Source organism: Elgaria multicarinata, chromosome 6 (genome assembly GCF_023053635.1).
Source record: "Elgaria multicarinata webbii isolate HBS135686 ecotype San Diego chromosome 6, rElgMul1.1.pri, whole genome shotgun sequence".
Taxonomy (NCBI): domain Eukaryota; kingdom Metazoa; phylum Chordata; class Lepidosauria; order Squamata; family Anguidae; genus Elgaria; species Elgaria multicarinata.
Window position 1 is genome coordinate 9,867,992 of NC_086176.1, and position 27,067 is coordinate 9,895,058.

General features: G+C 46.6%; 2 protein-coding genes across 3 annotated transcripts; both read right to left on the reverse strand.

Moving 5' to 3' along the window:
- Nucleotides 1–307: 307 nt before the first annotated feature.
- Nucleotides 308–14,429, reverse strand: GSTK1 (glutathione S-transferase kappa 1). Of its 2 annotated transcripts, XM_063129013.1 has the most exons (9): nucleotides 14,209–14,429; nucleotides 10,208–10,289; nucleotides 9,234–9,362; nucleotides 6,476–6,576; nucleotides 5,817–5,852; nucleotides 3,900–4,016; nucleotides 1,355–1,448; nucleotides 649–729; nucleotides 308–566 (listed from the first exon to the last, which is right to left on the reverse strand). In XM_063129013.1, exons 1-8 carry the CDS (start codon nucleotides 14,344–14,346, stop codon nucleotides 686–688), a joined length of 741 nt encoding a protein of 246 aa, XP_062985083.1. In that variant the 5' UTR covers nucleotides 14,347–14,429; the 3' UTR covers nucleotides 308–566; nucleotides 649–685. The 2 variants fall into 2 exon arrangements, with proteins under 2 accessions (XP_062985083.1, XP_062985084.1); XM_063129014.1 differs by lacking the exon at nucleotides 308–566 and having other exon boundaries at nucleotides 572–729.
- A 4,088-nt stretch (nucleotides 14,430–18,517) lies between these two features.
- Nucleotides 18,518–22,109, reverse strand: LOC134400589 (olfactory receptor 2A1/2A42-like; the record flags this gene model as incomplete). The annotated part of the gene is made up of 2 exons (XM_063129011.1): nucleotides 21,228–22,109; nucleotides 18,518–18,553 (listed from the first exon to the last, which is right to left on the reverse strand). Coding segments are annotated over exons 1-2 (918 nt in total), but the record flags the coding sequence as incomplete, so codon positions are not given.
- Between the last annotated feature and the right edge of the window lie 4,958 nt (nucleotides 22,110–27,067).

Sequence of the window (27,067 nt, forward strand, 5' to 3'; positions counted from 1 at the left end):
CCTCCAAACAAGTAGCCTCAAGCAAAAAGAGCAAGGGGCCCGTTAATATCCCAGCCCATCTACCCCGATTTCTAGAACCCATTTAGTATATTCCCTGATCATGGCAGTTGCTGCCAATGGATCACAGATTACATTATTCATACAGTTGCATGTGCAGGGTAAAGGGGAAAAAGAGATGACAAAATTATACAGGAAGCAAGTACAAGTGAAGCTTCCCCATTAAATTCTAGCTATATTACCGTATTTCTTCGATTCTAAGACGCATTCCCCCCCCCCCCCCCATATAAACATCTCTAAAAACGGGGTGCGTCTTACAATCGAAGAACTACAGTAATTCAAATCCACATATCTGCTACGCCACAGGTCAAAGGCATATTATGCGCATACAAGTGTGCATGAGTTCCACTGCATGTCGAGTTGATTGCTGTGTTGCTTTCTTAATATCAGGAATAGTGCTGGTGTGGGGTGGCCTTACGTCTCCCTATTCCGGACGGAAGAGGTGCAATTTGTCCATCTGCACTCCTGTGTTGATCCTGTGGAAGCTGACAGGAAGACATGTCCTAACTCTAGCTTGTTTATTTATTTTATTTTATTTATTTATTGCACTTATATACCGCTCCCATAGCCGGGGCTCTCTGGGCGGTTTACAGAAATTGTTGCTTAGATGTCTCATAATTCCTTAGACCTAGAGGTTAGAAGACGTAGGAACGGGACCCAGCCACTTCTCTCCTGTGAAACAAATCAGTACCAGAGAGCATATCAGATTTAGGTGAGAGCAGGAGTCTTAACCAACTATTTAATTCCGCACTTGAACTTAGAGCAGCAATGGGGAATGAATAACTTTAAATATGTCTGCGACCCATCCTAGATGGATTACTAGATTAATGCATCTTTCGTCACTACCACTAGCTCAGATTTTAGAAGCCTCTACACTTTCCAGGAAGCTAAGACATAGGAGAGAGGCCTAATTCTCACAGAGTCACTCAAATTGTGCCTGGGCAGAATCATTTTAGCTTGCAGTCAGAGGCTCACATGGCTGAATACTCCTCCAAAAAAGTTTCTTGCAGAGGAAACTACCCCAACAGGGAGAAGACACTTCATCCCAACATGCCATGTTTTAAAAAATGCAGAGGAGCATTCAGCCATGGGGGCCGGAAGTTGCAGCCTGAAGTGAGGTTTATCCCTCCAGTGAGAACTAGATGGGAGTTTGTAGCCAGACCTGGAATTCCCCAGGAACTGATCTCAGGAGCACAGCGTCTCTAGCTGCTTGTGGTTGACGTGGAAAGTGGCCTCCACTTCCACAGAACCTGAAGACTGCTACATGGCAGAGGACAACAGCATAACAAACACTCACCCAAAAGACTTCCCAGCAGCTCTAGACGATCTGAACCAAAGAGCAGCTGAGGCTCACCGTCAACGTGGAAAACAAAACACGGCATCCCAAAGGCCTGAAGGGTGGGAGGGGAGACAAAAAGCGGAGTTTGCCCTTCATCTGCCCAGTTTTGTGTAATTTTTATGAACCTGCAGAGTTCACATATGCACACTGGCGACCATGCTTGGTGGTTATATGTTTAACCTTGCACTGATTTCTTTAGAAAGGTAGAATGTGATTTTCTTTTTTTTAAAAAAAGCAAAATAAGTTCTGCACTTTTTATACGTTGTCCCTGAAAACTGGGAAGCGAAAACAACTCACTTGTCTGCAAAGGTGGTTTGAAAACCTTGTTGTTCGTCTGGACTGAGAGAAAAAGACCGATAGACACAACAGCAGAGTTTGGGAAATTACGTCCGTGGCATGAAGTCCACTCCTGAAGGAAGAGCCTCTAGCTGGCCTTATCATCTGCATGACTGGACAGAGTCATTGCTAACCAAACGTGCTGGCCAACAGCCTGCAAGCAGGTGATGCTGTAGCATTTTAGCCTGATGGTTGCCATCACAAAATTTATTCAAGGGACAGGGAGGGAGGTCAAGGATCATGGATGCAGCTGCTAGGCAAACACTCACTTCTCTTCTACCGCTCCGAGTTGTGGGCCAGTTAACATGGGCAGGCTCACCACTCATGGACTGTAGCAACAATGGCTGTCGTGTATGAATGAGCCATCGCAGGGTGCTTCCAGACAGGAGGCTCGTAGCACTAGCAATCAAAATGCATAGTATAGCTATTCGGTCTTTTCTTCTTGAACAGGTTTTCCATGGGAAGAAAAAAAGATGGAAGAAGAGGTAGGAAATGGAAGGAGAGTTACAAACAGGAGATGTCTGGGCTCCCTGTAAAGTTCTGTGAATGAGGTGGGGAAATGGCACAAGAAAGACCTAGTCTGGAAGCACCCACAGACAGACCCTGCATATCCCACGCCAGTTCAAACACAAGCCTTTCAACGGGGTGGTTCACCCAATCAGCCAACCAATGAAAGATAGTGGGCGCGTTTGCACAACACGCCAACCCAGCGAAGCGAAGCGCACTGTGGGTTGATTTGCAAACAACCTGCAGTGAGCGGTTGGGGCAGCCAACAGACATATGGGCTTGGCGTGGGTTGTTCCTCTAGCCAGATCTGCCTTGGCAGTGGGACCCATCTTGTCTGTCATCAACTCCTCTGAGGGAGCCCTTTTTTATTATTAATGTTGTTGTTATTATTGTTATTATTAATCAATAAGTGTTATTATCTGCACAAAAACAGGGCTGGGAATGTGTGCAAATCCCCCCACCCACACTTTTAATTTTTGTTTATCAGTTATCCGCAACAGCACAACTGCAGCGATCCAAACAAAGACGCAATCAGAGCATGGACTGGGGAGATTGTCGGCACAAAAGGGGCCAATGACAGGCCTTCCGAATTGCCGCTTGGGCACCCCTGGAGGGGCTGTCACGGGCCAGAGGAAAGGGACACTGCAGGCAGCTTGGCTGCACTTGCGAAGAGCAACCACGTCCCCTGCAGGGTTTTCTGCAGAGTGTTTACTCCATGATGCATTGGCATGTCTGGCTTCAGACAATATGCCAACCCATTGTGGGTAAAACTACCCCAGAACAACCAATGGGTTATCAGGATGGGTTGTTTCTGAAAAACAACGCGTCCAGACCAAAGCCTTCAGGGTTTGGACATGCTAACCAGGTGTGGGTTGTACAAACCCAGTCAGCGTGTATGTGAGACTGTGAACTAGCTCTATAATGGCAACAATAGCTCAGGCTTGCTAGGCGGTTCACTCACATGGTTTCCTTAGTTGATCTGCTCTCTTTCTCTGAATAGACCTCGTGTTCCCAATAAGGAATCTAGCGGCAATGTTTCAGCAATAGCAACAGCAGCAGTAGCCATGGTGAATACCCAGGAGGGTATCCAAGCATAAGCCAGAAGGCCTCCTGGGATGAAAGTCCAGGGCTGGGCTCTAGAATGACCCCACTGGCCAGTCTAGTTGCTCACCAGAGCACTGAAGGGTTTGCATTCCCTGTGATTCCCGACACTGCCTCTCTGGGAAAAGGGATGAAAGCACTGGGCTGACATGGGGCAGGTCTACACTTCCCGGCAATCCGGGAGGGAGGGGGGAGGATCCCGCAATATGCTGATCACGAGATCCTCCCCCTGCGTTCACACACGGCACGCGACGTCCAGGGAGGAAGGAGGATGTTGCGCCCACCTTTTTTTTTAAGAATACAGGAGCTGGGGCGCACCTGCGCTCCAGCGAAAAAGTTTTTTAAAAAGTTTTTAAAAGCCCCGACCCCTCTCCCCACCCTACCCCTGATGGCCCTGGACTCTTCCCGACACGGCTCCTTCCCTCAAATGAACCCGGCTACTCCCAGGGAAGAAGCCGGGACAGCTGGCCACACCACCTGTGGTCCTTGGGATCGTCCTGGGACCGCGGGGGAAACCGAGAAAAAAGGTGTAAACTTGCCCACGATGTCAGTGGCTCACCCCATATCTCAGCGCTTCTTCCGTTGTTGCTTTCAGACGATTCTTCACATCAGGGGAGGTGCTCATTTCCAGAAGCTTCTGGGCTTTGCCTGAGGGTAGCCCTGCTCTCCCTGCTACCTGAGAAGAAAGAAACATAGAAGGCAGATACTGCAGCAGATACCACCAAGGTTAATCAGATTAATACTTCAGGAGGCCTTCGGCACTAATAGGAATGCAACCCACTTGGGATAAGGGAGCAAGCAAATAAATAAATAAGCTTGCTTTGCAAGGGTGCCAAAGTATTGGCATGGCCTAACTAGAACTGGAAAGAAGGTGCAACAGCCAGGCGGCCGTGGAATTGTGGTACCTATGTTGTCAATATTAAACTAGCCAGTATTCTCCTTGTTCTCCCGTCAGATCCGATAGCGGGCATTTCACGTTACCAAAGCAAGAGAGTGAAAAACATCTCGAAAGCACTCCATTAAAAAGAAAGTCATACATGGGGCACCTATAGTTTACGGATTTTAATTATCTTAATTAACATTTAAGTTAGGCACACTACATTCTCTCTTTGCATTTGAAGTTGCTTTATTTGTAATCACACCATTAGGCCACCAGTGGTTTCTCCTCTGAAGGCAGTGGCCCTCCAGGGTGTCAGACTGAACTCTTTCCCAGGCCTGCTTACTGGGACCTCCTGCATTCAAAGCACACACCCTTACCAGTGAACGACACACCCACCCCTACATAAACTAAAAAGCAGGACGTTCTGAAAGTCTGGGCATAGAGAATTCTCATAAGGTACTGCAGGAAGGGGTTTATAGTGATATTCGTACCAAGCTGATTTTTCACAATATTAATTCAAAAGGCAAACAAACTAGGGCTGTGCACTGCCTTGGGCCAAATCCCTGAAACCGAGGCAAGGCGGGCTGATTTGGCCCACCTGGCCTCAGTTCTGAGTCGTTTCTGGGTCAGCCCGAGGCAAAAGCAGATTGGTACCAAAGCTTCGGGGCGCTTCAGGCCACTTTGTAGCAGCGCAGGGCCCTCCCTCCCGCTGCCCCAGGAAAACCAGTGCAAGACCGTCCGTCAATCTATTGGACTCACCTCCTTCTCCCTGCTCTCTCCGCTCACCTCCTGCCACCGCTGCATCGCCGCCGTGACCAGGAAACGCGGCATTCTCCTGAGAGCCAGGCCGTGTATTTTGTCCACAAACATGGCCACAAACTATGGCAGTCGTAAAGTGGAAATGACCCTTTTGTGGCTGCCATAATTTGCCCCCACAATATCTTGAAATCATGGCCTGGCTCTCAGGAGGAGGCCGCATTTCCTGGTTGTGGCAGCAATGGGGTTGATGGCGGAGATGGGGTTGATGGCAACAGCGGCAGAGGCGATGTGGTAGCAATGCAGTGGGGGCAGCGGGTGAGCAGCGAAGTCCCAGTGGCAGCGGCTCTGGGAGCAGCAAGGGAGAGCAGGGAATTGGGAGTCCAATGGACTTCTGCCCAGCCTTGCTCCTGGCTTTCCTGGGTGCCGGCTGTGCAGCCAGCACCCAGGGACCCGCAGGGCCGAGTCGCCTTGGGGCGCATGAATCTCGCTTCAGCTTCGGCGCCGAGGCAGACAACCCCCGAAGTACTAAAACAAACATTGAGAAAATCTTTCTAGATGTTCCAAAGAATCCATGACTAAGAAGGGAATGAAAGTACATAAGTCCTCTTCAGTATTTTTTTCGTCATCTCTGAAGAAATACAACTGCAAAACCATTCCTCCCAGGCAACACTGTTGCCTAAAAAGTTAAGCCCATGAAGTCAGACTGGGATCTCTTCCTATCTAGTCTTTTGTCCCCATGGCAAAATGACCCACCCAGCAGATCTCCACAAACCAGCCTACACAATCTATGTGCAGGTGCACTGTGGGGGAAAAAGAGGATGCAGAGGAGAAACTTACGGCCAAAATACTTTCTGGCTGGGTGATATCTTCATCCTGGAGAGACAAGGAGTACGAGAATGGGTTACAAATGCTCATGACCAAGAGACTGTGCAGAGTGAAAGTGTCAACTTAAATATCTGCTTCACTAACAAGTCAAAAACAAAGAAACAAACAAAACAGTGAGAGGCAAGGAAGTCATTTCATTCCCCTACATGGAGGTGAACGCCAAGTTTTCTTCACCTAACGTAGCGATACAATGACTACACAGAAGTGTAGAAATATGAAGGAAGAGAGAATAATGGAGCGTGGCCGGGACTTCTGAATTTCCGTAAAAAGGGCCTACAAATTATATTGGCACCAAACATCTCATTTCGTTGTTCACTGTACAACTTGTGACCAACGAAGCTGAACACAGCCCACCAGTCATGTATGGTGGTCAGCAAGATGTCCACAACAAACAGTTTTTGCCGTTCTTCAGGGACAATCAAAGCAGGAGTGTTAAGTAGTCCTTCGAGGGGCACCCTACAGTACTGCATTTGACTTAGTGGGTTGCTAATTGTATAAGTCTGGCGCCCAGGTCATTTCAACTTTCTTGTATAAGTGACCTGAAGAAATAATTCTGCAGGGCACAGAATCATCTTGAAAGATGCACAATACTTGAGTTCTGAAATACTAACCCGGGACCAAATACGCATCCAAAGTTCTCTCGACACAGACTCCAGAAACTGCGGCTCTGCTATATCCACAGCTGTGATGAAACGCATGGCAGAAAGGCTCCCTGCATTCGGTAAAGACAGACGCACAAAGAATGTGAGAGAGGTTGCACAAAGGTCAATGGAAAGAGAACCCCACTGCTGCCAAACACCAGAGCAGGTTTGGCCATGGTCAGGCAAGAGGCGTTCAACTTCAGCAACAGCTGCGGTGAAGCTGCTCCCAAGGGCTTCGCGTCATTTACGCTTCAGTGCCATCAGTTTACATTATGACACTTCGCATAGTAAAGTTTACACACTTACAAGTTTACACATTAGGATTTTACAATCTAGCTGTTGACAGAGGGGAAAAACAACAACACTCAGGCCTAAGAAAGGAAGTATCTCTAACCAAGATCACCACACCACATCAAGAACAGGCTGTCATGGGCTGAGCCCATGGTTCCCTTAAGAGAACATCTTTTGCTTCATCCTAGGGAGAGGGAGAAGGGTTTCTTTGTGTCCAAAAAGGGAGTAGCAAGTGAAATGCCAAGGCCGCGCTGGACGAGAAGCGCCTGGCATCTGATAACGCCTCCCCGGGCTGGTACCGAGGGGAGAGTAACAAGTTGCAGCTGTGCAATGTCTGGGAGCATTCCCCCTCCTTTCAGGAGAGGTGTGGGTTGCTATGGGGTTTCTATTGGTCAAGGTGGGTCTGGTGACAAGGGGGTCCCAGAAAGGGATAAAAAGCCTAGGCACCCAAGGGTCCGGTCTCTTTCCTGTGGGTGTCAGTGTGTGCGTGGTGAGTCAGAGCATCCAGGCCGGGCCGGCTGAATGGCGGAAGCTCCACGCAGCTGCTGAGGGAAAGAGTCTTAGTTCGAGTAGCGTAAAGCCAAGTCGGAGTGAGCAACAAGAAGTTGAGTCGCAGAGTTAAATGTTTGATATGTTTTAGTCTAGGTTTGGGTACAAGTGTGCAAGGGCTGGTGGGCGGTTAAGTGGGGAGTGCATGCAAATTCTATTGGCTTGAGCGTGTAAAGGGGGAGGGTAAGGCATTAGTCCCTGCTGTCCGAAGTGTGTCATTCCTTTGTCCGTGTTTTCCCCCAAAACCTCTTACATGTTTACCTTAATGCGTGGACCCTTACGGAGGTGTGTAGTTTGAAGAATAAAAGTGTTTGGTCCCTATCTCTGGAGTGTCGTTTCCTTGAGAACCTAGACTACAAAGGGTTAACAAGCAACAGCGAAGGGGCGTGTGCCTGGGCGGGCTGAGTCAGACCCCTCTTCTCCGGCCGGGGAATCGCTGAGTCAGATTCCACCACACAGGCCTGAGCTTGGGGTTTGTTCATCATGTAACATTTTCATGACATTTTGCCTCTAGTTCACCCTGGCATATCAGGTGCGTAAGTATTAGGCAAGGAGAAAAGCGATCAGAATACTGAAAAGTTGCTTTTGAAAGGACCTCAGAGAAGTTCTGCTTCCTTTCCTTGCCTTCTTGCTCCCCGAGTTCTGACCACCTGCAATCACAATTAAACTATGTCAAGGATGACCTGCCAACAGGATGGGAAGCGTTGCACAAAGGAGGCGCCCAATTTGGACAGCACTGAGAGACACAGGTTCTCTCAGCACAGGCTGACCCTCCCTTTGCATGGCTCTCAACACCCCAATGGGGATGGCAAGGAATGCATCAGCGAGATGCTTTACTGTGCTTGGTGCTGGAAGGAGCTACTCTTCCCAGCGCCGGTCACGTCTCTTCCTTGTGCTAAGAGCTCCACGCCCTTCACAGTATGGACCTAGGCAAAATGGACAAGGCTCATGGTGTCAGTGGGCATGGTGATGCCCAGTGATATCATCTGGAACATGAAGGGCCTGGAGGGAGGCAATTCAGCCCCAAAGTAGTTCCTCTCCCCTGTGTCATGTCTAGCCCTGCTCCCCCTGGGTTGGAAGAAGGTGTTTCAGGTGATCAATCAGAATCAGACTCTGAAGTAGAGGAGTCGGCGCCAGAAACAGGCCAGCCTGTACCAGTGGAGGAGAAAGCTCTCACGGGCTCTTCACCAGCTGGGAGTGAACCCTCTCCAGAGCTTATCTCCTAAAGGGCAAACAATACACAGTCAGTGGGAAGCCAACATTCTTCTGAGAGGGAGAACACAGAGAGGCTAGCCGATCCTAGAGTACGCCACCACAGACTAAAACAGGTGGAGCAAAAGGAAGGCAAGAGAAAGTCAGCCCGGCTGGCATCCCGTCAGAAGCTGCCTCAGAACTAGTCTCTCTGAAGTTAACGCGTCTTGGGAAAGGGCTTTCCATTCTTCATGAAAGGACAATGGTCTCACTTAGTTTACATAGTTTTGCCTGGGGGAAAGTTCCTAGAGATTAGACTCTCTTCAGGTGGGAAGAGATGTATATTGCTTGAATAAAGCTTTGTGGATTACTTAGCAGGCCTCGTTATTGTCTCCTAAGAAGGCAGGAGGTTTTGAAAAACACGACACCCTGTGCTACAGTATGTAAAAGGTTAATAGCAGTCTTTTGATGGGGAGGGAACACACACACAAACACACACCATATTGGGAGTGCAGCACTGGCGGGGGAGCTGTTTTTAAGCCTTTCCTTCTGCATTTGTTTTTTCTAATTAAAGTCCCTCCAAGATTTTTTACAAATGGAGGGAAAGCATGGAAACACCACCCTCATTTAAATGAAACAGTGACCAGTTCTTCCAAGGGACTTCATTGCCCCCATTAAAGCGGCCTCCTTTTCTTACCCTTCTCAATCATAGTCCCCATGAAATCCTTTGGTTGTTGCAAAGGCACTTGGTAGAATTTTGCCATCCGCATGATGTCCTTCACCATGTACTCTCCTCTCTTGGGCAGCAGTGCTGGGGGCCGGTTACCTGTTGCAAAAGATGGAGCGTTGCAAGAGGGAGTTTTCAGACAGAGACGAATACTACACCCAACCATTTCTCCATCACGACAGGGGAGCTAATCATTCTCAGGATGGCCACCAATCTGGATAGCTTTAAAAGGGGGTTGGATAAATTCCTGGAGGCAAAGGCCCTCAATGGCTACTAGCCCTGATGGTTGTGTGCTATCTCCAGTATTCGAGGCAATAAGCCTGTGTGCACCAGTTGCTGGGGAACATGGGTGGGAGGGTGCTGTTGCATCATGTCCTGATTGTTGGTCCCTGGCTGATGGCTGGTTGGCCACAGTGTGAACAGAGTGCAGGACTAGATGGACCCTTGGTCTGATCCAGCATCAGGGCTCTTCTTATGTTCTTATGTCCCATCCACAGAGAGAAACACGAGCAAAGAACAGTAAAGTCCATTTCGCTGGAGATAGCAAATTATGGCAGTCTCTTCTAATTACTTTCTGGTTTTATTTTAATAAGGCCCACCACAATCATTTTTTCACTGTACAGTCCAAGGACATACTTAATTGAGAATTAGCAATACCTAAAGCAAAATGCCAATGAAAAGAGACTGCTTGAGAAGAAGCTTGATTTCCTGGACTCAGTGACTTGGAAAATGGCAGCACTCTTTGTCCTAAGGTGTGATGGCACCCAAGCAGAGATATCAGCATATATGGAAGGCTTCATTCACCTGCTGTGAACTGCACTGAACTTCTGCAATCAGAACATCACTCCGAAGCAGTATCCTTCGGTAAAAAGTAATTGCTGAACACGTTTTCCAGGAATATGCCTAATTTTTATCTGAGCCAAGTTCTGCTATTCTGCACCTACCGGTCTCCTTCATTATGCCTGCAAGTAAAACAGGACGCAAACGCAGCTCAATGTTCCAGATAGGACGGTACCGGCAGAGAACCTACAGTGGTGAGAAAAACTAATTATCGGCAGCCTCAAATGCATGTAGAGAAAGATCTGGAGCTGGCAGCTAAAAAATGGAAAGCAGCTTTGGCAAGGTAGATTTCTGAGCCAGTCTGCAACAGGACACATTGCATGCACAAGTGGTGCTTGAGGAATCAACAGGTTTACCATGTGGCATGAGCTTTCCGAAGCAACAACCTTCTTCATCAAATGCGAGAAATGGATTGGGAATGCAAGATGTAGTACAGAGAATTATGTTTAGGTACATCCAAAGACAACCCAAGTTAAAACCAGCAGCAACAGGGATGCAAGTACAAAGGTTTGCTGGGGTTCCTAACATGAACAGCGGCCTTCACTATTTGTGCAAACTGTTATGCAGTCTGGTTTGGGGCAGGGCGAGACAGAAGATGCAGGCAAGGGAGAAAGACCAGCTAGCCTTGCCCAAAAAAGTGGCAAAACCAAACATCCACATTCCACTGGGGATTAGGCACACACAGATTGGAGGGATGAACCCCAACATGCTTCCTGTGACCTAGGCGTATGTCTTAGAGAGCCACAGGCCACCAGAACTCTCCAAGCTGCCCAAATACGCATCTGTGTTAGCTACACACTGCCTCCGACCATAAGGTTTCTACAAAGTAAAAAAAAAAAAACACCCACAAAACAATGAGAAAAAGGTAGCTGAGCTGACGATAAGAAAAATTCCAAAATCAGTATTAGTGTAATCACTTTATTAGGTCAAACAAACAAAAAATCACAAAAAATGTGCAAGCTTTTGAACCCTCTAAATCTCTTCATCAGGGAAGATGTTACAAAAAACAGGTTTAGTGGAAGACAGGAGGAAAAACTGACTTGTTTTCTATCCTATCCCACACCCACACCCTGACAAAAAAACACCTTTTGCAATATATTGTCTGATTATGAGATTTGGAGATTTTGAAAACTTGTGACTGGTTATCCAAAAAAAGTATTGTACTGCATGGAAGCCTGCTGACAAAATCCCCCCAGTCCGTGCTGTGATTGCTTCTTTATTTGGATAGCTGCAGTTGTGCAATTGTGCTATTGAGGATAACGGATAGACAAAAATTAAAAGAGGGGATTTGCACACATTCCCAGCCCTGTTTTTGTGCTGATAATAATTATTGATTAATAATAATAATAATAATAATAAGCTCCAACAGAGGTCTTGATGACAGACAAGATGGGTTCCACTGCCAGGACCCCCTCTCCTCTATCATGGTGGGAAGGTGACAAAAGGGGTGATCCAGTACACATCCGAATAGTGGCCTACAGTGTGGGTGGATTCACTTTCTAGGAGGCTGCTGGAATCTAATCAGCACCTTTGATTAACCATCAGGTGGTTGCACTTAGCTCTAGTTTTGCTTGTTGCAGATCCATAGTTATGTAATTAATAGTTATGATCATTTCACCCAAACTTCTTGCTTCATGGTTCCTTCAGGGGTAGTTGGAACACAGTTGTTTTGCTTTGGACATTTTCAAGGCAATTTTCTTCAATTTTCATCCTATACTTGTTCTAATCCAGGAGATCCACAAGCTCTCAATTTGTTCTCTATTCCTCAACATATTAATTATCAGAAGAGGCCGATATTCAGGGAAGATGGGGACTGTTGCTCAAACTCTGGGGATGATCCAGCTAAATTAAAGCTCTTTCAAGCCCCATTAATTTCTCTGGAAGAAATGTCAACACAATCTTAACGGTCAATTGAAATCAATGGGATGGGAAAGTGCTTAACCTTGGATGAATCATTCCTAAATGTTTCTATTAATGTGCAGCTTGGCACTGTATTAGGCTCAATGCTTTACACACCCACAATCACTATAAGTAATGAACAAGTGACAGCTTGAAAGATTGCAACATTTTCTGCAGCAACAATAAATGGGGCAAAGTCCAGACCAAAGGTGCTGGAAAGCTGTGGCCCCTCTGAGGATTTATGGAAGCTGCTAGAAGTGCTTTTGCTGTTGGCCTTTTCTTTGGAATTTTCCATCCATTGATCACTCACTTTTACAGAACATCCAGAGGACATTATTTTTTTTATTTTTTTTCATTTATATCCCACCTTTTTTTTCCTCCAAGGAACCCAAGGCGGTGTACATAATCCTCCTCCTCTCCACTTTATCCTCACAACAACAACCCTGTGAGGTAGGTTGGGCTGAAAGTCTGCGACTGGGCCGAAAGTCACCCAGTGGGTTTCCATGGCCAAGTGGGGACTTGAACCCAAATCTCCCAATTCCCAGTCCAACACTTCAGCCACTACACCATTACTGTCAAATCATTGCAGTCCAGCATTTATTGTTTTATTTGGCCATGATTTCACAGACCTTATTTACGGCCAATTTCTGCAAAACAATTTAAATGCAGCTCCATTCTGGACAGGCAAGGTGCTATTGAGGCTTTTCAAGAGTCCTGGGTCTCAAATCCAGTTCTCTGTTTGCAGATCCTGCCTGTTTTAATGCTTTTGTTGATCACGACTGACTGACCACACTGTTACATATTTTTGCAGGTTCCATTTCTAAATGCTGCTACTGAATTACGCTGACAAGTGTTCTGTTTATATGGTGTGAAATGATCACGTTCTGGAAGAACTTCCTTTTCTTCAATTCTCTGCATACTTATGGGAACTTTAATCTTGAAAGGGAGCAGACAGTTAAATATGCAGCCCTAATCATACTTAGGCCTTAGCTAGACCTAAGGTTTATCCCTGGATCGTCCAGGGGTCAAACCTGTTCATCTAGGTGACACACAGGGGATCCAGTGCTCAGGCAGGGGCAAACCCTGGATGATCCCAGGATAAACCTTCATAGAATCATAGAATAGCAGAGTTGGAAGGGGCCTACAAGGCCATCGAGTCCAACCCCCTGCTCAATGCAGGAATCCACCCTAAAGCATCCCTGACAGATGGCTGTCCAGCTGCCTCTTGAAGGCCTCTAGTGTGGGAGAGCCCACAACCTCCCTAGATAACTGGTTCCATTGTCATACTACTTCTGATGTCTAGCTGTGGCCTTGGTGGCAGTTGGCCCATTGGAACTTACTTCTGAGTATATACAGTGTCGCAGCTACTTGGGGCCAAAGTCCAGGAATGCAACTTGCCTGCGTTTTATTTATTTATTACATTTTTATACCGCCCAATAGCCGAAGCTCTCTGGGCAGTTCACAAAAATTAAAACCATAATAAAACAACCAACAGGTTAAAAGCACAAGTACAAAATACAGTATAAAAAGCACAAAATACAGTATAAAAAGCACATAAAAAGCATGGGTTTTAGCAGAACCCATCGCCAGTGCAACAGGAAAATAGTGGATCCTGAAAACGATCATTTCCGGAACAGAGCAAGTCAGTGGAGTTTGCAGAAGGGGGCTCTGGTGACCTGTCCCATCTTGGAAAGGAACGTTTTCACTCATTTCTAGGGCTTGCTCTAGAAAACGCTGCTTTCCTGCTGATCCCAGGGTGCAACAGGAGAAGTGGAGGTGTAACAGCACCCAGGGGGCTCCCCAAAGGACCACCCACAGAGCAGCACTCCCTTTTATTCCTGTGGTCATGATGGTGCTCTGATTTTCAGTGAATTTAAAATGCACAACTGAGCATGCTCGGGGCACTTTAAAAAACAAAACAAAACAGGGTTGGCAAACACTTTTTTGTTTTTGTTCCCCTAACTTTGCAGGGACGTGGAAGCAGTTGAAAGAGGTCGGGGTGGGGTGGATTGAAATGTTTCTTGGGTGCTCCACAGCTGAAGTCCTGCAGATGACCATCTAAGGAAGACCCATGAATAAACGCACATTTATGTATGGATGGGTCACTCCTGGGGGGGGGGCTGCGCCTGTGCCCCTCCCACTTGGATACTACCATTGGGGGGGTGCAGTTACCCCTCCACGCTTCTCTCCCCCGTTCCCACGTTACCTCGAATCCCAGCCAGGAATATGGAGACAAGACGTCGTAGAAACACTCCACCACTTTCTTGCTGCTCCCCAAACCTTCTCGCGCGGTCGCCATAGTCCTCCCTAGCAGGGCGACAACGGAGAAGGCGGGTCTGCGCATTTGCACGAGCAAAGCCAGCACGCAGGTACCTCCCAGGGAGCGAAAGAGCAAACAACAAACCACGCGCTGGCCCGAACTTCGCCCCTGGCGTGGCTGCTGGGCTGCGTCACGTGAGAAATGGGAGGACCCAGCCCAAAGACTCTTGCTCGCTGCTGACACCTAGCGGCATAAAGCTTAAGCGCCCTTTTCAGGCGACGTTCAATATGGCGCCTAGAAACAACCGACGTCGTGACGTTCTGACTTCCCCTGCTACGTTCCATTTGTCCGTCACTTAAAAGGGCGGGGAAATTCAAAAGTGCCTCCCACGCCTCGTGTTTAGCCACAGGTTCCGGAGGGGGGGGGGAATCAATGGAGGCTGGTGGCTCCGATTTCGGTGGGCCTGTGAATCCATCCTGAGTTTCAGTCAGAACCAGCCACAACTTTTTGAAAACCCATAGATAGCTCCTTTAGAGTTCTGACTGAAAACCCATAATATAATATTAATGATGATGATGATAATAATAATAATTCTTACCCAGCCTCTCCCTTTGGATCGAGGTGGGGAACAACATTAGAATCAACACATCATAAAAATGGATTCACAACCCCACCAAATTCAGAGCCACCAGCCCCCATAGAGAAGCCAGAATTACACTAAGCAGATTATAACACCTTTAAAACGTTTTGAAGACTGTGTCTGGAGTGTGTGAAAAGGAGGACAGGGCTCCTGTATCTTTAACAGTTGCATAGAAAAGGGAATTTCAGCAGGTGTCATTTGTATATATGATGAACCTGGTGAAATTTCATCTTCATCACAACAGTTAAAGCTGCAGGTGCCCTCCCCTCTTTTAAATCTGAGCCGGATCTACACTACTGCTTTAAAGCGCTTTATAACAGTTTTGACAACTGTATATGGAGTGTGTCCTGGGCCCCAACAGTTGTTAAACTGTTATAAAGCATTTTAAAGCAGTAGTGTAGATCCTGCCCAGCTCACTCTAGTATAGCTCCTGCACCTTTAACTGTTGTGATGAAGAGGGAATTTCCCCAGGTTCTCCATATATACAAATGACACCTTGAAATTCCTTTTTCTTTGCAACTGTTAAAGATACAGGAGCCCTGTCCTCCTTTTCATATGGTCACCCTAAAGCAGTAGTGTAGATCCCACCCAGGTAGGGTTGCCATACGTCCCAGAAAACCAGGAATGTCACGGTTTCCAAGCATTTCTAAAATGTCCCGGCCACTCAGTCAAGAATCCCGGATTCCTGTTCCAGCTGGCTGGAGAAATTCCAACCTCCGAAATGGTGCCTTGAGCCTGCTCAGTGGAGTGTAGGTCTCCATACTGAAGTCTCCTCTAGCTTTTGAGAACTAATAGAAAAATGTAATTTACTGTCATTTTTTTCTGTTTGTTTGCTTAAACTGTTCTTTGCCTATTATTTATTTGCAGGTGCTTAAGTGCTTTAGGCTGCAATCCTATGTCCTATTTAACTTAACAGGATTTGTTTCTGAGTAGACACACATAGGATTGCAGTGTTAGATAACTAAAGCTTAGATAGCTTTCTTTCTTTCCCTAGACCTTTACGTATTGCTCAGTTTTTTAAAAAAAATCCTAGCCCACCCCCTAAAAAATTGTCCCGGTTTTATAGATTCAGAATATGGCAACCCTATGCCCAGGAGTGGAGTGGACACGGGTGCCGCTTTTGCTGGCAGCTACATGTCCTCTTGTATTATTGCATTACCGCTTACATTTAACGAGAGAAAGCCCACTACTCCCACCCTTGTCCATAGAATCGTAGAATCATAGAATAGCAGAGTTGGAAGGGGCCTACAAGGTCATCGAGTCCAACCCCCTGCTCAATGCAGGAATCCACTCTAAAGCATCCCTGAGAGATGGTTGTCCAGCTGCCTCTTGAAGGCCTCTAGTGTGGTTGAGCCCACAACCTCCCTATGTAACTGGTTCCATTGTAGTACTGCTCTAACCGTCAGGACGTTTTTCCTGATGTCCAGCTGGAATCTGGCTTCCTTTAACTTGAGCCCGTTATTCCGTGTCCTGCACTCTGGGATGATTATTATTATTATTTATTTATTTATTTATTTATATAGCACCATCAAGAAGAGATTCTGGCCCTCTTCTGTGTGACAACTTTTTAAGTATTTGAAGAGTGCTGTCATGTCTCCCCTCAATCTTCTCTTCTCCAGGCTAAACATGCCCAGTTCTTTCAGTCTCTCTTCATAGGGCTTTGTTTCCAGGCCCCTGATCATCCTGGTTGCCCTCTTCTGAACATGCTCCAACTTGTCTGCGTCCTTGTGGAGCCCAGAACTGGATGCAATACTCTAAATGAGGCCTAACCAGGGCTGAATAACAGTGTTGGGACTAGGCGAGCCTCATTGGGGAGATCATTCCACAGTCGGGGGGCCACCACCGAAAAGGCTCTCCTTTGTTGCCATCCTATGCATTTTAGACAGGGGGAACATCGTACAATTCCCTTCTGAAAAATGCTGGGTGTACATCATAAAATATAAATTATGGAAGCTTTCAACCAAAATATAAAAGTATTATTTATTATTTATTTAAAGCATTTTTATAGCGCCGCCTCACCATTTTTGGCATCAAGGCACTTTACAATAACACATAAAACAATTCCATTTAAAACCCTCAGTCCCTCCAGGGTTGTTGTTTTCTTGGGGAGGCATGGAGGTGGCCATTTGTCTCGGACCCGTACTCCTGGGTGCCCACGCCTCCTCATGTCCCAGTTGTTGTTTTTTACCCTTTTTTCCAGCTTCTCCCCACGCCGGAGAAGCATGGAGGCAGTCCAGCAGCCATTCGGCTTGCTGGCTCACCCCCTCACCCTGGTCCGGGCAGATGGCGACCGATGAGGGTTCGCCATCTGCCCAGACATGCCTCCGAAGCGGCTCCAGAACAAGGGCGACAGATGCCAGATGCTGTCGTCACCTTGCTCCAAGAGAAAGAAGTCGGGATAAGTCCCCGACTTTTTAAATTCGGAGCTTTGGGGGAGAGCCCTGGGATGGCTCTGCTATGGCTGCTGCATATATGGCTCGGGTCCAGGTTATTTGAAAGACCGTATTCTCCCTTATGAGCCTGCCCGTGCTTTGAGATCTTCTGGGGAAACCCTTCTTTCAGTCCCACCACCTTCACAGGCGCTTGGTGGGAACATGGGAGAGGGCCTTCTCGGTGGCTGCTCCAGTGCTCTGGAACGCTCTTCCCGGGGAAGCTAAACTGGCTCCCTCCTTGATGTACTTTCTGGAGCAGGCAAAAACTTCTTTGTTCCGGAAAGACTTTGGCGAATAATCTACGCCTCCATCTATGTTAAGGACTTGTAAAATTGTCTTGTATTTTAAATGTTTAATGTTTTAATATTGTAATATATTCATTTTTTTAAAAAAAACTTTTGTATATTTCTTTTCATAGGTTTTAAAATGTACATGTTTTAAATTTTGTAAGGCCACCTTGAGGCCCAGTATTGGGCAAAAGGCGGGATACAAATAATAATAATAATAATAATAATAATAATAATAATGACCTAGCGTCACTGAGGATCCAACCCGGGGCTTTCCCCTTCTCAAGAGAGCCGCTGGGAAAATAAAAAGGTCTTCACCTGGCGCTGAAAGGAGTTCAACGTAAGGGCCAAGCAAACCTCTCTAGGGAGCTAATTCCACAGCCAGGGTGCCACAGCAGAGAAAGCCCTCTTCCTCTTAGCCACCTGCCTCACTTCCTTTGGCTGGGACTCTTAGGGTCAAGATAGGTATATATGGGAGGAGGTGATCCTTCAGATAACCTGCCCCCAAGCCATTAAAGCTTTGAATGTTAATACCAGCACTTTGATTTGGGGTCAGACATATGTCTGATCATTTCTGCTCTTAATTTTAGGGCTTGTCTTGATGAAGGATTTGCCCAGGGTGAATTTGCAGTAGCAGCAGGTCATCTACATGACACAGCCGCCATTGCGAAGCCATCTGGGGGCAAACCCCGGAAACTCCTCTGAAAAAAAGTTGGGCACTTACCCCAACTTTTTTGTCTGCGCAGAGGTGTCACAGCCGATGGTGCCCCCTGATTATGGAATTCACCATCAGTTGGACAGGGAAGGCGGCAGACCTCCAAGAGCTCAGGAGAGCCCCATGCATCTGGTAAATAAAAATAAATAAAAATGGGGGGGGGAGAGGAATGGGGCCCCTTCCTCCCCCCAATTTCTTTTTTAAAAGATATCTGTATCTGCGCAGCTTCGCAGATAACATATAAAAAACGAGGGGGGGGGAAACAACGGGCAGCCAGAGGGAGGAGAGGTGGTTTGTCCTCGTCCTCCTCTGGCTGCCTCGTTCCTCCCCCATCCCTCCCGATCCTCGGCGTGGCAGCAACTCTGCACTTGCGTTCTTTCCCATGCAGATGCCGGGAAGGAGCGCAAATGCAGGAGCCCGAGGCTTCGCGGTGCCAAAGCGCTGCCGTCAAGATGGGGGCCTGGTCACTGTAAATAAACTTTACAGACACTATAATAATTAGCAGTTTTCTGGAATTTTATGGTTTTCCTTTTGCATTCCATTAAAGTAGGTTTGCCTATTCAGTGAACTGACATGCAGGGTTTATTATTGAATTTATCATCATTAAATAAGTACAGCCATGCTGGATAAGACCAAGGGAGCATCTAGCCCAGCATTCTCTTCACACCGTGGCCAACCAGCTATTAAGCAGAAACCCACAAGCAGGGCATGAGTGGAACAGCACCCTCCTACTCATGTTCCCAGCCATACTGCCTCTGATACTTGAGGTAGCATATCGCCATCTAGTAGCCATTGATAGCCTTGTCTTCAATGAATTTGTCTAATCCCCTTTTAAAGCCATCCAGATTGGCGGCCATCACTATGTTGTGTGGTAGTGAATTCCATAATTTAACTATGCATAGTGTGAAGAAGTAATGTCCTGAATCTCCCACCAATCAGCTTCATTCACAAACTAGCTAAAAGTGGGCTAGATGGAACAACTATTAGGTGGATCCACAGTTGGCTACAGAATCGGACTCAAAGAGTACTTATCAATGGAACCTTCTCAAACTGGGGAGAGGCAACGAGTGGGGTGCCGCAGGGCTCAGTCCTGGGCCCAGTGCTCTTCAACATTTTTATTAATGATTTGGACGAGGAGGTGCAGCTGATCAAATTTGCAGATGACACCTAATTGGGTGGGATAGCTAATACCCTGGAAGACAGAAACAAACTTCAAAGTGATCTTGATAGGCTGGAGTGCTGGGCTGAAAACAACAGGATGAAATTTAATAGGGATAAATGCCAAGTTCTACATTTAGGGAATAGAAACCAAATGCACAGTTACAAGATGGGGGACACTTGGCTCAGCAATACTACAAATGAGAAAGATCTTGGAATTGTTGTAGATCACAAGCTGAATATGAGCCAACAGTGCGATATGGCTGCAAGAAAGGCAAATGCTATTTTGGGCTGCATTAATAGAAGTATAGCTTCCAAATCACGTGAGGTACTGGTTCCTCTCTATTCGGCCCTGGTTAGGCCTCATCTAGAGTATTGCGTCCAGTTCTGGGCTCCACAATTCAAGAAGGACGCAGACAAGCTGGAGCGTGTTCAGAAGAGGGCAACGAGGATGATCAGAGGTCTAGAAACAAAGCCCTATGAAGAGAGACTGAAAGAACTGGGCATGTTTAGCCTGGAGAAGAGAAGATTGAGGGGAGACATGATAGCACTCTTCAAATACTTAAAAGGTTGTCACACAGAGGAGGGCCAGGATCTCTTCTCGATTCTCCCAGAGTGCAGGACACGGAATAACGGGCTCAAGTTAAAGGAAGCCAGATTCCGGCTGGACATCAGGAAAAACTTCCTGACTGTTAGAGCAGTGCGACAGTGGAATCAGCTACCTAGGGAGGTTGTGGGCTCTCCCACACTAGAGGCATTCAAGAGGCAGCTGGACAACCATCTGTCAGGGATGCTTTAGGGTGGATTCCTGCATTGAGCAGGGGGTTGGACTCGATGGCCTTGTAGGCCCCTTCCAACTCTGCTATTCTATGATTCTATGATTCTATGATTCATGGGATGACCCTGGGTTCTAGTATTATGAAAGGCGGAGAAAAATATCTATACTATGTGCTAAGCTCCTGTTACTGTTGCCTCCCCCTCTGCTTCTCCAAGATGAAGAAACTTACCTTGGGACAGGCAATGACAGAGGTGGTAGCAGCAGTTCTACCCAGTCACCATCATCATCAACTTTATTACGGTCACTGACTAGACATTACAGATGCACAAGAATAGGGCAAAATTACGTACAGATTTGAAAAGTATGCAGTAAAACCAATTCTGGAGAGACCTTATTCTCATAGCATTCAAAAAGAATTTTGCAAATGCCTTGATTGTGTCTCTGTCCTCTGTGGCCCTGAAGCAATGAAGAAGTGCATCAATTTCTAAACCGGTGTCAAATAATAATTTCTCTCTAATCTTTGTATAAAAACAACAACAGAGTAAAAGGGGCAACTGATTCAATTTCATTGCTTCTACACGGGCATGAGCGATCATGAAAAGTAATTTTCTGAAACCTCCCCAGCAACAGAGTAGTCACCAATTCATTACTCAATTTAAATGAAGAATTAATTAAGGCCTTAGTTCTAACTGCCCATTTCAATTGATCCACAAACATGGCAAAGTGATAGAGCATATGCTTTGCACTCAAAAAGCCCGAGATTCAACTCCTAATTACCTCCAGTCAAACCTCCCAAAACTCACAGGTCACAGATAGCGGAGTTCTTGCATGAAACTTTTGAGAACTGATATCAGAAAGAGTCAAAAGCACTGGGTTGATGGGTCAGTATGAGGCATCTTTCTTTCTTTGGGGATTAATAAGGCCTCTGCAGAATTTTCATCAGGGCCCCTTTCACATCCTTGTTCTTCAGACTGTATATTATAGGATTAAACAAGGGAATGACAATGCTGTAGAACAAAGAAATCATTTTGTCCTGACCTGGAGAGTGGCTAGATTCAGGCCTCATGTACATAAATATGGCACTGCCGTAGAAAAGCACCACCACAGTCACATGGGAGGCACATGTGGAGAAAGCTTTGTGCTGTCCTTGTGCAGACTGCATTTTCAAGATGGAAGCCAAGATGCGGATGTAAGTCATCATGATAAAGGAGATGGGCATAAGCAAGGTGAAAATGCAACCCACCGAAGTAACCTTTTCGATAACTTCAGTATCGGCACACACTAACTTCAGTAATGCCGGCATTTCACAGAAAAAGTGATCAATAACATTGGGACCACAGAATGGCAACTGCCAGGTGAGGACTGCGTGTGCCACTGGCAATAAAAGGCCACTTGTCCAGGTTGCCATGGCAAGATTGATGCACACTTGTTTGTTCATGAGGAATGTGTAGCGCAGCGGGTGACATATTGCCACATACCTATCATAGGCCATCACTGCAAGGAGGAAGCACTCAGTTGTGGCCAAAGCCAGGAAGACATACATCTGTATAAGACAACCAGCCAGTGGGATAGGTTTGTTTGGACTCCGAAGATTGTCCAGCATCTGGGGGACTGTGCTGGAAGTGTAGCAGATGTCCACACAGGCAAGGTGGCTCAGGAAGAAATACATGGGTGTGTGGAGTCGGGAGTCCAGCCAGATGAGCAGCAGAATGACTGTGTTGCCCACCAGAGTGATGATGTAGGCCCCAGAAAAAAGACCAAACAATAAGAGACAGATCTTTGGGTTCCTGGAGAGACCAAGCAAGAGGAATTCAGCCACGGACGTTTGATTTCCCATAGTTTCTGTACATGAGAGACAAATTCTGCCATCTGGATTTGTGTGTCCGAAGTAGAGAATGTACAATACACTACTGTAAAAATGAAATGGATTTAGTATCTCAGATCACCTGTCTCATAATAGTTAGGATTCAATAAACATACAAAATATCCTTGACTTTCATACATCACACTCCCTTATTTCAAAGAATCATAGAATCATAGAATAGTAGAGTTGGAAGGGGCCTACAAGGCCATCGAGTCCAACCCCCTGCTCAATGCAGGAATCCACCCTAAAGCATCCCTGACAGATGGTTGTCCAGCTACCTCTTGAAGGCCTCTAGTTTGGGAGAGCCCACAACCTCCCTAGGGAACTGATTCCATTGTCGTACTGCTCTAACAGTCGGGAAGTTTTTCCTGATGTCCAGCTGGAATCTGGCTTCCTTTAACTTGAGCCCATTATTCCGTGTCCTGCACTCTGGGAGGATCGAGAAGAGATCCTGGCCCTCCTGTGTGTGACAACCTTTTAAGTATTTGAAGAGTGCTATCATGTCTCCCCTCAATCTTCTCTTCTCCAGGCTAAACATGCCCGGTTCTTTCAGGGCCTTGCTAGACCTTGCCGGATAAGCCGGCATGGAGGCGGGGCAAAGGCGCGCTAACTTTAGCGCACGCCGCACCACCTCCTAGACGGCCGACGCGCAGGGACTACGGAAGCCCTGCAGCGTTGGCCATTTTTGTTGTTGTTGTTAAAGGGGCTACGTGCGGCCCGAAGACTCCAGACAAGGTAAGGGTTTTTTTTTACTTAAACCCTCCACCCTTTTTTAAATTAAGCCCCCTGCCCCCTGCCCACTCTTTCCCCGCCCTCCCTCCCTCCCATCCCCGTCTCCCTTGTCGCCCTCCGCCATCCCCCTCTCATGCCGGTCCGGTCTTCCCCCCCATGTCCCCCCCCGGGCCGATGGGCACAGCGCTCGTGTGAGCGCTGTGCCCAGTCCGTGGCTTTTCCTGGCTACTCGCAAGTAAGCGAGTAGCCGCAAAAAGCCACGGACCTCGCTAGACGTTCCGCAGGCCGGGACTTCGCTTATGGCGCGTTAGAAGAGGCTTCAGTGCGCCTTGACCCCGGATTCCCCTGTGCGTCATCTGGATGCACAGCAGGGAAACCGGGCCTCAAAGGCCTCGTCTAGCAAGGCCCTCAGTCTCTCTTCATAGTGATTTGTTTCCAGACCCCTGATCATCCTGGTTGCCCTCCTCTGAACACGCTCCAGCTTGTCTGCGGCCTTCTTGAATTGTGGAGCCCAGAACTGGACGCAATACTCTAGATGAGGCCTAACTGTTTTAACTGCATCTATTGGCTTTTAAATTATATATTGCTTTAACTTGGATTATGGTTTAATTTGTTTTTAACTGTGCATATTTATTGTTTTATACTGTATGTTTTTATCTGTACGCTGCCCTGAGATCTTAGTGATATAGGGCGGGATATAAATATTTTAAATAAATAAATAAATAAATAACCTGGGCCGAATAGAGAGGAACCAGTACCTCACACGATTTGGAAGCTATACTTCTATTAATGCAGCCCCAAATAGCATTGGCCTTTCTTGCAGCCATATCGCACTGTTGGCTCATATTCAGCTTGTGATCTACAACAATTCCAAGATCCTTCTCGTTCGTAGTATTGCTGAGCCAAGTATCCCCCATCTTGTAACTGTGCATTTGGTTTCTTTTTCCTAGATGTAGAACTTGCCATTTATCCCTATTAAATTTCATTCTGTTGTTTTCAGCCCAGCACTCCAGCCTATTAAGATTTGTATGATATTGGCTTATAGCCAGCCTTATTTTCCCATTTTCAGGTAAGGCATTCTATAAAATAATAGTAAACCAATTATTTCCTCAAAATCAACAGAGACCTCTATAACGTGAAACGGGAGTGTCAGGACGTGGTGGGGTGGTGAGCTGTTGGAGGGCAAAGCTCTGTGTGCCACACAGCCTCCAATGTACGACTGAAGCAAGTAAGATTCAACTGCCCAGTCAGCTTCCCTATGTGGAAAGGGAGGCAACCCCAACTCAGGACTTGTCATGTTGTCTGAACCTGAGTTCTGCAAGGTTTAAACAACCCTCGCATAAGCCTAAAACAAACCCTGGGTTATGTATTAGCCTTGCATAAACCATGCTCACAGGATTAACACAGCATGACGATCCCAAAGTGGGCATTGCATATTCAAAGTAGTGGCTGCGTGCCCCCCTTTACTTGTGAATGCTAAAGTGTGTGTGTGTGTGTGTGTGTGTGTGTGTGTGTGTGTCGGGGGCGTGTCATTTTGGCTCAGTGTCAGAGTTAATAGCAACTGCAAGGGGGTGAAGAAGTGCTATTTATTAATGCTTTTACAGCTCACAATTTTCCAGCTTTAGATCACATTAGATATTTGCCCCATGCACCAAAATATACAAGTATCAATCATACTAATGCATGTATATTTTGCCTTGCTGGGACATTTGGGGATGGGACTTGATCTGGGGAAATGGCTCATAGAGGGGAGTTTAAAAGAAAAAAACCCAACCTTTTCCCCCAGCATTTCAGTTCTCCTGATCTGAATTGAGAGACCTCTGGTGCTACTATTTTTAAAACCACCGGATATTCTGTTCATTGATCAGAGAGCTAAAAACATACTATGTGAAATGCATAGTAAGTAGTTGATCCTTTTTCTTTTTCTTTTAGGGTCCTGATCCAGACTGGGACCATCACACACAGATTGTGATGGTTGTGGTGGGTTAAACTTTCCAACCCAGCCAGTTTCCCACCTAAATTGTCCCCCTCATGCAGATGAGAGAGAGAGAATATAAACCTTCCATGGGGCCAATCTGGATCAGGGCCCCATGCACTTACACTAAAGTAAAAAGGTTAGAAACAAATACATGCTACTCATTTAATGTAGCATGTAGTTAAACCCTCCCAAATTAGGGTGAACATATGAAAAGGAGGACAGGGCTCCTGTATCTTTAACAGTTGCATAGAAAAGGGAATTTCATTTGTATGCATGCAGCACCTGGTGAAATTCCTCTCTTCATCATAACAGTTAAAGCTGCAGGTGCCCTGCCCTCTTTTGCATCTGGTCACTCTAGTATAGCTCCTGCACCTTTAACTGTTGTGATGAAGAGGGAATTTCACCAGGTTCCCCATATATACAAATGACACCTGTTGAAATTCCCTTTTCTATGCAACTGATAAAGATACAAGTTCATTCGCAGCTTTTAAAGCTCAGCTAAAAACTTTTCTTTTTCCTAAAGCTTTTAAAACTTGATGTTGTTTGGACTATACTGTTAGTTTTACCCTACCCTGTACCTGTTTACCCTACCCTGTGCCTGTTTGCATTCTCTTCCCCTCCTTATTGTTCTACTATGATTTTATTAGATTGTAAGCCTATGCGGCAGGGTCTTGCTATTTACTGTTTTACTCTGTACAGCACCATGTACATTGATGGTGCTATATAAATAAATAAATAAATAAATAAATAAATAAATAATACAGGAGCCCTGTCCTCCTTTTCATATGGTCACCCTATCCCAGATCACATCTCGCTTACCCCTAAAGCAGCCCTTGCCCCTGGGTGGTGAGCTGCCTATTACTCATTTGCACTTCTTGTCCTGCCTCAAGCTCACTGAACTCCTCATTTCTCTCCCACCCACCCTGGCATGTTCAATCATATCAACTTTTGGAAATCTAAAAAAAGGGAGATTTTAGTTCCTCCCTCCAATTGTGATACTTTCACGTATGACCAAAGTGGAGATTACTTGTTAAAATGTTGCTATAAAGTAGGCACAGGGCCCCCAATCTAGGCTGGGACCCTAATTGGGCGTTGGTGGGTTCCCCCCTACTATGAGCCTGATGCAGATCTGGGTGCCCACACCTGCAATTTCTATTGAAAAAAGGACAAAAGAAGCAGTCAGAAAACACAGGAGAGCTTACAAGAAGAAGATGATGATTTCTAGACACACCTCCACCGACTTCCTAAAATTCTGTGAATGAGGTGAGGTGATGGCACAATAAAAGCCTTGTCTGGAACCGAGTGACCATATGGAAAGGAGAACAGGAGGGGATCTACACGTCGTACTGAAGGCGCTTGTGTGCGCCTCCAGTGCGCCGCCAAAACGATCGTGTAGATCCTGCCTGGGAGACGGAGGAAGAGGCGGAGGAGGAGGCGGCTGGGGAATCCGGCCGTGTCCTTGCCACCGCCGCCCACCTCCCCGCCGGCCTCCTGCTGCCGGCGAAAGAGCCACCTCTTTCGCCGGTGGGGTGGTGGGCGGCGGCAGCAAGGACACGGCCGGATTCCCCAGCTGCCTCCTCCTCCGCCTCTTCCTCCGTCTCCCAGGCAGGATCTACACAATCATTTTGGCGGCGCACTGGAGGCGCACGCAAGCGCCTTCAGTACGACGTGTAGATCCCCTCCAGGACTCCTGTATCTTTAACAGTTGCATTGGAAAAGGAATTTCAGTAGGTGTCATTTGTATGCATACAGCACCTGGTGAAACTCCCACTTCATCACAACAGTTAAAGCTGCCCTCTTTTGTATCTGGTCATTCTAGTATAGCTTCTGCAGCTTTAACTGTTGTGATGAAGAGATAATTTAGCCAGGTGCTGCATGTATACAAACTCCTTTTCATATCACCCTAGTCTGGAAACACTTGGAAAGTGTAGTTTCTTGCATAGATGGTCTAATTAGAAGCTTTACTTTCAAAGTTGTTTTCTCAAACCACTACTGTCTTTCCACTCTGCTCCTTTTACTCAACTTCTCTTTCCTGCCACTGGTGCTGACCTTGCTTGCAAAAGATGCATCTCCAAAATGTGTCTTCTGAAGATTTGCTCAACATCCCCAGGTACTGCAGAAACTGTTAGTAACCATTGAAACTAAACTAGGGTGGCTATATGAAAAGCAGGACAGGGCTCTTGTATCTTTAACAGTTGTATCAAAAAAGGAATTTCAGCAG

What these genes read in the sequence shown, in the direction of transcription:
- GSTK1 (XM_063129013.1), bottom strand. Translation starts at nt 14,346, where the DNA reads ATGCGCAGACCCGCCTTCTCCGTTGTCGCCCTGCTAGGGAGGACTATG. An exon ending in ATTCCTGGCTGGGATTCGAG is followed by an intron (nt 10,290 to 14,208) that starts GTAACGTGGGAA and finishes TCACCACTGTAG; the next exon opens with GTTCTCTGCCGGTACCGTCC. An exon ending in AGCCAGAAAGTATTTTGGCC is followed by an intron (nt 4,017 to 5,816) that starts GTAAGTTTCTCC and finishes CTTTCTTCTCAG; the next exon opens with GTAGCAGGGAGAGCAGGGCT.